General features: G+C 40.9%; 2 protein-coding genes across 2 annotated transcripts; one reads left to right on the top strand and one right to left on the bottom strand.

Annotated features, from left to right (window-relative positions):
* Positions 1 to 7047: 7047 nt before the first annotated feature.
* On the top strand, positions 7048 to 7442 carry LOC146522683 (histone H4). Its single transcript, XM_085153631.1, has one exon. The coding sequence runs from the start codon at positions 7088 to 7090 to the stop codon at positions 7397 to 7399; it is 312 nt and encodes a 103-aa protein (XP_085009757.1). The 5' UTR covers positions 7048 to 7087; the 3' UTR covers positions 7400 to 7442.
* Positions 7443 to 9180: 1738 nt separating this feature from the next.
* LOC146522682 (histone H3) lies at positions 9181 to 11655 on the bottom strand. Its single transcript, XM_085153619.1, has one exon. The coding sequence runs from the start codon at positions 11603 to 11605 to the stop codon at positions 11195 to 11197; it is 411 nt and encodes a 136-aa protein (XP_085009745.1). The 5' UTR covers positions 11606 to 11655; the 3' UTR covers positions 9181 to 11194.
* Between the last annotated feature and the right edge of the window lie 140 nt (positions 11656 to 11795).

Here is an 11795-nt window from a genome sequence, read left to right as displayed (position 1 = left end):
AGGTAATTGGCTCAGAGTTTTTGTTGGCCTAGTTTGTCCATTTTTATTGGTTTGTGAAACAAGATTTTATTTTCATGATTTTGATTATTAATGCATTTTAATTAACACAACATTTTATTTTACTTTCAATACGGAAAATGTTACAAAACCCTTGAAATTAATTTTAATTTTTAGCATTAAACTAAAAATTAATTTTTAATTTGTCTTACTTATTGTGCACTTACTGTGTGTGTGTGTGTGTGTCTGTGTGTGTGTGTGTGTGTGTGTCTGTGTGTGTGTGCAAACTTGGCCAAATACAGTAAAAAATGTTCCAAAAATAAAGCAGAATAATTAAGTATGTATGTGTCATAAAAGTGGGTTTTTTTTTGTTTGTTTTTGTTTTTCTTTAAAAACTGATTCAGTGCTAGTTTTACTGCACTCCTTACACCAGTGCAATATTCAAAGATGCCACTAGATGGTGCACAGCACTAAGGAGGAACCTAAAACTTGTCAGAGAGAAGTCCTGAAGTTAAATCCTGCAGTCGAGCTGAACACAAGTTTTTTGCATCTCTGTTTAACGGTTGGTGGAATCTCAGTTTCACTTTTGTTCTTGTTTCACTTCCAGCCTGAACTTTGAACTACATGATCACACAGTGTATTCTCCATTTTGTGCCAAAATCTGTTTTGAGTTTTCAACAACAGGTGGTCAAATCCACTGTTTCGCCTGTTCACAGGGCCTGCCTGTGTTAGAGACTAAAACATGACACACATCACACTGTAGTGGGCGTTCACAACCAAACCTGACAGATCCTGGAAGTATATTTTTTTTATTTTGTGAAGAGATAACTGATCAAAAAAATCAGACTTGAACAGACTCAGGACTGATGACTCTGTACCTGTGTGAGGTGAACACTGATCATGGCTTCAACTCTGCCAGCTGTAAACTTAGTATCACTAGTAAGTTGATTTTTAAAAAAAATATTTTTATCTGTTACACCCACTGTGTAGATAGTTCTTTAAAAAAAAAATCAGATTTATTTATTAATTAATTTATTGACTTTTACAGATTGTTTTGATGAAGTGCAAACAGGCCGCTGTTGCTGGATTAGCACTGGGATTATCAGAAGCTCTCCTGACGATACACAGCCTTATGTTGAATACCTCAGAGAGACAGCCAATAACAGTCGCAGGACTCCTTCTGGAGGATGAACTTTCTATCAAGATGAGTTAAATGAGCTTCAACCAATAAACCTTAATAAACTCTTCAACATCTGTTTAAGTGTCAGGAAGCAATTTAGGAAATAAAAACCCTGAAAAAACATTTTTCAAATGAAATTATGTTCATATTGCTCTGAGTTTAACTTTTTAAGTGTGTCCCCTCCCAATGCAAATGGCAGGTCGACTGGACCAGCGCAGATATGCTGCAGGACCAGATGCGCTGTCTACGCTGGCTCACTGTCACCCCATACCCACCCCTGTCGCTTGTCATGTGTTTCTATGCTGTATTAAGATTCATGTGCTTTTTTGTGCTGAGGTGTTTTTTTCTGTTCTCAAACTGTTCTCTCATTAGGAGTTTATTCTGGGTGGAGCTTTTTTCCTCCTCCTCTCAACTCATGTTGTGTATTATCATTGTTTTTCTTATCACCCTATCTCTCGGATCTGTCTCCCCAATGTGATGTTGTTTAGAGTGTGTTTCGTCGGAGGGTTCCTTTGTTAGTGCGCATGTGCCAACCAGGATGCTGCCTGCTGTAACCCATAATTTTCTTTGTGATTAATAAAGTATTTCTGATTCTTTTACTTGGTGATCCAAAGCCTGGCAAATGAAGCATCTAGCCGCTAGCCGGGATAGATAACTCGACCATTGTATGGGCCCAGGGAGATGGAGTTTGGGATTTGGATGAGATGTCTATCCTCATCCCTCCGCAGATGAACTTTAAACTTCCGTACCCCATACCACAGGTTTAATAAGTGGATGTAGCGCATCACATCACAATATCTTTTCAATTATAATTCAATGTCTTTATTAGGAATTTTTCGTGTCCAAAACTTGACCACGAGTGTTGTCGTTTTAATTGAAGAGATGGGTCTATAGTCCAGTCTTTCCATGTTAGGTGGCCAGAGTTTGAAAGGACAATTTCCACGAAACATCGAAGCGGGGCTTCCTGGAAAAACCACAGCTCAATGGCTCTTCTGTTTGGCAGGAAGATGAAAGAGTAAATGTTGTGAGGATTCACCCAAGAGGGCTGAAATAGCAACTCCTCCGCAAAGTAATCTGTTGTAGGGGATGGACCATATGGTGTTGCAATTCCTGCTGATCAGTGATTGGTCAAAAGTCTAGAGTGAAAGATGGGGAAAGATGGGGATTTCTGATTTGTCAAAAATGTGCAATGAAGGACACTTTTGTTTTTCATTCAGTCCGTTGTCTTTTTTTTCTTTATCAGGTGATGTTTCCAGCTCCTTTATCCCGCCTAATGCCTCGACTGCTGTCTGTGGTTCAACATGATCCCAGTGTGTTATTTATTTATTTTGACTGGTTTACAGTGAGACAACAGTAAGCATTATCAGTGTATATATAATATATACTGATAATTTATATTCTAGTTTTTACTAAAACATTGATGAGGATTTTCCTTTGCCTCTTTTGAACCAAAAGAGGTTGGAAAATCCCCTGAAATGAACAGAAATGGAGAATTGATTTCTTTTCTTCTGTGTTATTATGATGTGTAAAGAGTAGCCATAAGGAGTCTTTTAGGTTGTCCCAATGAGACGATGTAATTGTTTTACTTTTATACTGGTAAACTCTGAAGGATTATTCATACCATGACACTGTCATTTAAAGACAGGCAAGAAATTAGACATACCCTGAACTCTTGACCCCTACACGGAGAGATATTAGCTGTGTCCCATTTCAGGGTCTGCACGCTTGAAGTATGCACACTACGCGTACTACGTACGGTGCGTACTATAAGTACGAGAAGTGCGGAAGTGAGAGGCTTGTGAAATGGGACGGTCTAGCCTACGTCGCGCTGTTCAGGTTGCCTAGCAATCATGATACTAACCGCGAGACACGTTACATACAGCTTTGTGTGACAGAAATGAAGGAGAAAAACGTTTTGTTGGTCATTCATTTTTGTCATGACATCACTTTGATTAGTTGAGTATCTGAGGCTGAGACCACAGGACTGTAAAACATGATTGTTGGGCTTCATTTCTGTACTGAACAGTCAGTTCAAGATTAGTTAGTAAATAACAATTAGCTGATGTTGTTCATGAGACTAAAGTCATCTCACTGTGGTAATGTAAATAGAATATGGCCAATATTATAGTACTGTCAGATTATTATGATATATATACACACACACACACACACACACACACACATATACACATATACATATATATACATATATACATATACATATATATACATATATACATATATACATATATCACTGACTTTCAGCTTGTTGTGTTTGTGGATATATGACTGACTTTAATTATCCATAAAATCATCAGATTCTCTGTAAGATCAAAGTCGACTATACATACAGTGGGGCAAAAAAGTATTTAGTCAGCCACCGATTGTGCAAGTTCCCCCACTTAAAATGATGACAGAGGTCAGTAATTTGCACCAGAGGTACACTTCAACTGTGAGAGACAGAATGTGAGAAAAAAATCCATGAATTCACATGGTAGGATTTGTAAAGAATTTATTCGTAAATCAGGGTGGAAAATAAGTATTTGGTCACCTCAAACAAGGAAAATCCCTGGCTCTCACAGACCTGTAACGTCTTCTGTAAGAAGCTTTTCTGTCCCCCACTCGTTACCTGTATGAATGGCACCTGTTTGACCTCATCATCTGTATAAAAGACACCTGTCCACAGCCTCAACCAGTCAGACTCCAAACTCCGCCATGGCCAAGACCAAAGAGCTTTCGAAGGACACCAGGAAAAGAATTGTAGACCTGCACCAGACTGGGAAGAGTGAATCTACAATAGGCAAGCAGCTTGGTGTGAAAAAATCAACTGTGGGAGCAATCATCAGAAAATGGAAGACATACAAGACCACTGATAATCTCCCTCGATCTGGGGCTCCACGCAAGATCTCATCCCGTGGGGTCAAAATGATCATGAGAACGGTGAGCAAAGATCCCAGAACCACACGGGGGGACCTGGTGAATGACCTGCAGAGAGCTGGGACCAAAGTAACAAAGGTCACCATCAGTAACACACTACAACGGCAGGGAATCAAATCCCGCAGTGCCAGACGTGTTCCGCTGCTGAAGCCAGTGCATGTCCAGGCCCGTCTGAAGTTTGCCAGAGAGCACATGGATGATACAGCAGAGGATTGGGAGAATGTCATGTGGTCAGATGAAACCAAAGTAGAACTTTTTGGTATAAACTCAACTCGTCGTGTTTGGAGGAAGAAGAATACTGAGTTGCATCCCAAGAACACCATACCTACTGTGAAGCATGGGGTGGAAACATCATGCTATGGGGCTGTTTTTCTGCCAAGGGGACAGGACGACTGATCCGTGTTAAGGACAGAATGAATGGGGCCAAGAATCGTGAGATTTTGAGCCAAAACCTCCTTCCATCAGTGAGAACTTTGAAGATGAAACGAGGCTGGGTCTTCCAACATGACAATGATCCAAAACACACCGCCTGGGCAACAAAGGAGTGGCTCCGTAAGAAGCATTTGAAAGTCCTGGAGTGGCCTAGCCAGTCTCCAGACCTCAACCCCATAGAAAATCTGTGGCGGGAGTTGAAAGTCCGTGTTGCTCGGCGACAGCCCCAAAACATCACTGCTCTTGAGAAGATCTGCATGGAGGAATGGGCCAAAATACCAGCTACTGTGTGTGCAAACCTGGTAAAGACCTATAGTAAACGTTTGACCTCTGTTATTGCCAACAAAGGTTATGTTACAAAGTATTGAATTGTATTTTTGTTATTGACCAAATACTTATTTTCCACCCTGATTTACGAATAAATTCTTTACAAATCCTACCCTGTGAATTCATGGATTTTTTTTTTTTTTTTTTTTTTTTTCCCACATTCTGTCTCTCACAGTTGAAGTGTACTTCTGGTGCAAATTACTGACCTCTGTCATCATTTTAAGTGGGGGAACTTGCACAATCGTTGGCTGACTAAATACTTTTTTGCCCCACTGTATATTTAGAAGTAGAGGCTTTAAAACCAAGTTAATGCTGAAAGTACAAACATCACTAATGTCACATAACTTTGCCGACATGTGGCCAACAGCAATGTTTTAATGTTCTTAGTCATTAAACATTCACACATAAATAAGTGACGTCATATTCAGTACTTTTGACAGTTCACTCTTCGGCCGCTCCCTTCTGCCGTATTTGGCAAAATTATCCACACCCACCTCCGCGCTATGAATTGTGGGATATATGGGACCACGAAGCGTGCACCGGACCACGCTTGATATTTGGGGAAATCGACGGCACATTTGGAGTATGCATTTGAAGTACACTTCGAATTGGGACAGCCATCGTCGCGTGGCGGTGACGTAATCGCACTTAAAATGCGTACTTCAAGCGTGCAGACCCTGAATTGGGACACAGCGATTGTTGCATTTTGCTGCCATGTTAGGGTCCACTTGTCAAAGGGAAAAGAGTCGTAAAGTCAGTGCTGTGAGACATAATCTTTGTCCTGTCAATAAGTATTTGAAGAGGGGTCACTGAATAGTTGATTATGAAAATGGTGTGATCATATACCATGGCTTTCACAGTCACCAGATCTCAACCAAGACTATCTGGGGGGAATTTGACTGACATAACAGATAGATAATCAATTCCAGGAAACACTGAAGCTGTTGGGGAGGCATGTGTTGTACAAATACTTCAAAAACATGTCTTTGCCACCTGCCTGTACACATTGCTTCTTTGGTTCTGGTCTGTTATGTAATTCTACATAGTTGTGTCTTCAGGGCCTGTTGGCAGAGAATGCTATTTTTGTGTAACTTAATAAAAAAAACATATCAAACATGTTTCTCTCTCTATATATTGATTGTATTTATTTATATTTGTATGTTTTATCAGTGCCCTTAGGATTATTGTGATGCTGATTCAAAGAAGGTCAGTAAGTCTAAGGCCGATTAAAGCCCAACTTAGGCATTCATTAAGTGAATCCACAACTCACTGACAACACAGGACACTTTATTAAAGTGGATGGAACAGAAATACACAAAACAACACTGCGGGACAGTCAATCAGTGAACTTGATTATGAATGCAATGCGAGGGGCTTTACAAAATCAACTGTGTACAAAAAGTCAAAAGTGCCTGTCAGCTATGTCTTTGTGAACAAAAGACTTAACTCTTCCACTCACTTTTGCTGTTAGGAAATGAATCTGAAGGGTTGCTTGATGGACTCCTAAATGTACATCTCATGTAAAAGAAGACATAAAAGAAAACAGGAGCGGCTAAAACTACCGCCATCTACTGGCCTTTGGCGGAAATGAGGAACAGCATGACTGTGACTGCGGGTGGAGTAGCTCTGGTTGTCCCCGTAGCATTTTACTGTACACTGAATAAATACACTTGTAGATTTCTCAGAAATAAAATGACATGTGAAGAAGAGCTTATAGCGCTCATCCTGGTGAAGCAAACATTTGGCTTCACATTACAATTCTGACTGTAAAGGACAGGCTTACAAATACAATAAATAAACGGGATTTGTTTTTGTACTTTTAGCCTTTAGTTTCATGTTTAATATTAATAATACATTTTAATTTAGCTTGAAAAGTTATGCTAGACTCTGGGTAAAACGTTAAGAGGGTGTCTGTTTTTTGTTACTATTGTGGACACTTGGGTTTAGTTTCAATTGATTAATTATGTGAAATAAAAATATGAACTCGACTCGGGCATTGTGGGTGCGATTTGGTGAGAGCCTCCCTTTGGTTAGACTTAATTTGTCATTAACAAAAGACATGATTTCCACATAGAGAATAGAAGAGAGGGCGGAGCCACTGATCTTCGAGCCGTCCAGCTGTTTTCTTTTACGTCCGCCGAGCACACATAATAACACGGCTCCGTCTGATTGAACTTCATTCGACTTTTCTCGTACGAAGAAGAAACTGTAACCATGAGTGGACGAGGCAAGGGTGGCAAAGGACTCGGTAAAGGAGGCGCCAAGCGTCACCGTAAAGTTCTCCGTGATAACATCCAGGGTATCACCAAACCCGCTATCCGTCGTCTGGCTCGCCGTGGCGGAGTGAAGCGTATCTCCGGTCTGATCTACGAGGAGACCCGCGGTGTGCTCAAGGTGTTCCTGGAGAACGTTATCCGTGATGCCGTCACCTACACTGAGCACGCCAAGAGGAAGACTGTGACCGCCATGGATGTGGTGTACGCTCTGAAGAGGCAAGGCCGCACTCTGTACGGCTTCGGCGGTTAAACTCATTCGCCCTAATCAACAAACGGCTCTTTTAAGAGCCACCCACCTCACTTTGAGAGCTTTGTTCTGCGGTCTTGTTGGTTTGAAGTCCTGAAAAAATACATGCCAGTATCTCCCCAGCAACGTTTACAACAAACAATTACCTAACATATTATTGACTCGGCGTTTTTCTAAAGTGTATAAAATTAATCTGTTTGTCATGTGTGCTTTTCTTTCTTAACTGCCAGAGCCACAAACTGAACTTCAGAGGTTACAGATCTATTCAATACCACTGTTTAATTGAACTCGCCTATAGCAGAAGTGTGAACAGTCAGACCAAAAGAAAACTGAAAGATTTCACTGATCTGTTTATTTGTAAATGTCTTCCTGCCACAAATCCGCTTAAAGCAGAAATGCACAAGAAGATGGGATTTCTGGCTCTTTTTAGAGAATCAGCTTGGCTCACTAAATAGAGCCAGGTCTTCAGGTTGTTTTGTTGCTTTAATCAATTTCTTATTAACCATATAAAATTATGTACAAAAGGAATTACTAATGCAAAATAAAGTGTTTTTATTTATCTATGTTTATAAATATATGCGGTGGACCCTAGAGACAAAGCAGACAAACTCCAAAGCACATTTCTAGCGTTAACTGAACTTCCAAACCAGAGCTGCCTAGATCACTTAAATTACACAATTGAAAGCATATGTGTATTGTTTGTGTATTTATACACAAGCACTCATATATATATATTCAAATAATTTAAAATGTTCATTTACCTGTTACTACCACACACCAAATCCGGTCGTTGGTACTTGCTGGCTTGTGTAGCCACTCGGTAACTAAAGCTTAACACTGCGCCTAGCATCCTGGAGCACTTCTGTTGTGTTTGTACGTGCTTTGGGGTTTGTACGTGCTTTGTCTCTTGTGTCCACCGTAAATATACTTTGATTTATTCACTCCACATAAAATGTAATAAATAAATCATATATTACAAAAACCAACTATTCACAGTTCAGCTTTTAACTATTTACATTTTCATCTTTTTCCTTTTAAACAAATTTAAAGTGAAACAACACAAAACACTGCCAACCACAACACAATTAAATATAAATTAAAATATGAAAACAAAAAGAAGATGTACATAATCTGTCATATGGGCCTGCATGAATAAACTTTCTGAATCCTTTATCATCCGCAACTGAAAATAGTTGTGGAGAAAGAAAAAAAAACAACAACCCACGGCTCGCGATAATGAGCCGGCTCGCATCGTTCACGTCAAAGATCCGGCTCTAAGAGCAATTTCCTTCGCGACCGACACATCACTAGTGCTTATGTAGTAGGTCTAGATCTAGTACAGCGGGGGTCCCCAATCCCAGTCCACGAGGGCTGGTGTCCCTGCAGGTTTTAGATCTCGCCCTGGATCAACACACCTGAATCACATGATTAGTTCATTACCAGGCCTCTGGAGAACTTCAAGACATGTTGAGAAGGTAATTTATCCATTTAAATCAGCTGTGATGGATCAAGGACACATCTAAAACCTGCAGGGACACCGGCCCTCGTAAACTGGGATTGGGGACCGCTGTAGTAGAGGGTGGACATGAGTGGATGAAGCCCTATGAAGCTTTTGAAGCCTCTTCCTGATGTGTGCCTGAAATTTATTTTCACCAACATGCAACATGTCTGTTTAAACTGCAAACAAAGTATCAAAGGCAACTGTTAATCTCTGTGATAAAATGACCCACATCGCAAACAAGACGTTTTGACAGGTTGTCTACGTTGACATGCTTCCAGGTAAAAAGAAAAAATAGCTCCTTTGAGGGAGCAGATCAGAATTACAGAAAATACACCACACACAAAGTGTGTTTGCATGTAGCTCACAGCTGTGGCTCGCTGTCGGTCTAAATGAATCTGAGACCTAAATGAGAGTTTGTAGTGATTTATAATTATAAGTCTGAACCTCTTTAATCTACTCAGCTGTCTTTTTTTTAAGTTTTAGTGCAAGTACTTTAAGGAAAAAACAAAGAGACAATGTTCATGTTCTTACTACACAGATTTCTGTTTTTACAACAAGTTTTTAAAAAAAAAAGTCTGGGTAATAACTTTACAATTTAAGTCTGTCAGATTTTTATTCATGCAGTAAAACAACTAAATGTGTTGCACATACTGATAGACTAACAGGGCTGGGCCACTTCAGTTCTAGTTTGAACATGAGCTTGACACCTATGGATTAAAGATTTAGTTTTATTACTTCAATCAAGTGTACTCTCAGAGGTTGTGAGTGGCTCTTACAAGAGCCGTTAGTTGGTTGAGAACAGTCGCAGGACTTTATTTAGCTTTCTCAGTCTTCTTGGCCTGGATGTTGTGCAGCACACCACCCTGAGCGATCGTCACTCGGCCCAGCAGCTTGTTCAACACTTCGTCGTTGTGGAAGGCCAGCTGCAGGTGGTGGGGGATGATCCTGGAAAGGGTGTAGATTTGGTTTTGTCATTGGTGGGGACGGATGATTCAACCACCGAACCCTGCCCTGCTTTTGTCTTTGTTTCCTGATAAAAAAAAGAGGAGAAATATACTTGCCTACATATGCTATTCTACATGCTTTTAAACAATTTAAAATTAAAATTCATAGTTTTATATGTGAATTACTTAATGTTAAATTACTATTGAACAAATGATTGACTAAGTATTTTAGACTTCAAACCGATCAAATCAGTGAGCTGGGATTTGTTATTCTAAGCATGAACTATTGTTACAGCAACAGACATGGACTACTGATGCCCACACAACAACTCAATGTCCACTGTGTGAAGGAGCCAAACACATGCCTTCTCTCATTAACTGAGATAAACTGCTGGCATATTTGTTTTATATCTATACTGTCCAGTGTCTCCTGGTGGACATGGCACACAGCAGCATTGTTTAATTTCATATGAGTCATTGTTAACTTTAGCCATGTTTTTAGTCTTGTGAGAGCACTGAAGCTTCTTTCAGCCTCAGCCGAGGATACTGGGATGACTAAAAGCAGCCTGACAATTATCATCATAATAAATACTAGTTAATCTATAGCACCAAATCATCAGTCAGTCACCTGTGACCTCACCTCTTCACCTCTGTCACCTGATAAATAACAGTGAGACATTCCAAATACATGCAGTCACACGTGCTTCAAATACAGTCATGAACCACCAAGTCATCATCCAACTTCACCTGTGATCTTGTATCACCATTATTCTGAGTTTGGTGTTGGTTCTTCTGTCACCTGACAATAGGACATACATGACAACAAGAATAAAATGGGTAGCTACTTCAGTGTTTCTGTCAATTTGTGCAGATCTTGATATTGGTCTCAAAAATTAACCCTATGAATTTGTCATTACCATTAGGATGAAATTGTGTCACCAACATGTTAATGTTAGATAACATTTTAACAGCCTCCGCAAACTAATATTAACGTGTTTGCCTTACTGTCATATCTATAGTATCTATAGTAAACAATAGGAGTCTACGCTGGGTACTTCAGAGCACTTTGTCTATCATATTGTCTAGTGCAAAGCACTGAAATATGATGAGCTTTGGATAATATTATGTGAATAAGTAAAGGAGGGAGCCATTTTAGCATACAACAATTCATGCTAAAAACGGAAGTTAGTGAACTTCATGCTCATGCCGACTGTAGTTTCTAGAATAGAAAGAGCATGAAGATTGAAGTGAGAGTACGAGATTGATATACTACTACTGCCACTAAAGAAGCGAGCTCTTGGTTTGAGTGAGGTGGCTCTTAAAAGAGCCGTTGTTGGTAGGAGAGTTTGTAGCTTATGCTCGCTCTCCGCGGATGCGGCGAGCCAGCTGTATGTCTTTAGGCATGATGGTGACCCTTTTGGCGTGGATGGCGCACAGGTTGGTGTCCTCGAAGAGTCCGACCAGGTAAGCCTCGCTGGCCTCCTGCAGAGCCATGACAGCAGAGCTCTGGAAGCGTAGGTCGGTCTTGAAGTCCTGAGCGATCTCGCGGACCAGGCGCTGGAAGGGCAGCTTGCGGATCAGCAGCTCGGTGGATTTCTGGTAACGGCGGATCTCTCGCAGAGCTACGGTACCGGGCCTATAACGGTGAGGCTTCTTGACGCCTCCGGTGGCCGGGGCGCTCTTACGAGCAGCCTTGGTGGCCAGCTGCTTCCTGGGGGCTTTGCCGCCGGTAGACTTGCGAGCGGTCTGCTTGGTTCTTGCCATTCTTCCTCACTTTTCTTTCCCTGTGATAAGAGCAGAAATTGCAAGAAACAGGCGAGACTCGCTGCTCTTAAAGTGTGTGACTGGCTATGACGCGGTGCCGCTCCGGCTCGTGATTGGTGAGAGGCTCCACGTGGTGCTCAGCAGCGTTCAGAGGAGCACCGCCCCGCCTCGGTGTGTGCTGCTCATTGGA

This window comes from Neolamprologus multifasciatus, chromosome 3 (assembly GCF_963576455.1).
Source record: "Neolamprologus multifasciatus chromosome 3, fNeoMul1.2, whole genome shotgun sequence".
Taxonomy (NCBI): Eukaryota; Metazoa; Chordata; class Actinopteri; order Cichliformes; family Cichlidae; genus Neolamprologus; species Neolamprologus multifasciatus.
Note: the sequence above shows the minus strand (reverse complement) of the source record. Positions and strands in the feature narration are given on the sequence as shown.

Bases quoted from the DNA above. Each gene is read 5' to 3' on its own strand.
- LOC146522683 (XM_085153631.1), top strand. From the start codon at position 7,088: ATGAGTGGACGAGGCAAGGGTGGCAAAGGACTCGGTAAAGGAGGCGCC.
- LOC146522682 (XM_085153619.1), bottom strand. From the start codon at position 11,605: ATGGCAAGAACCAAGCAGACCGCTCGCAAGTCTACCGGCGGCAAAGCC.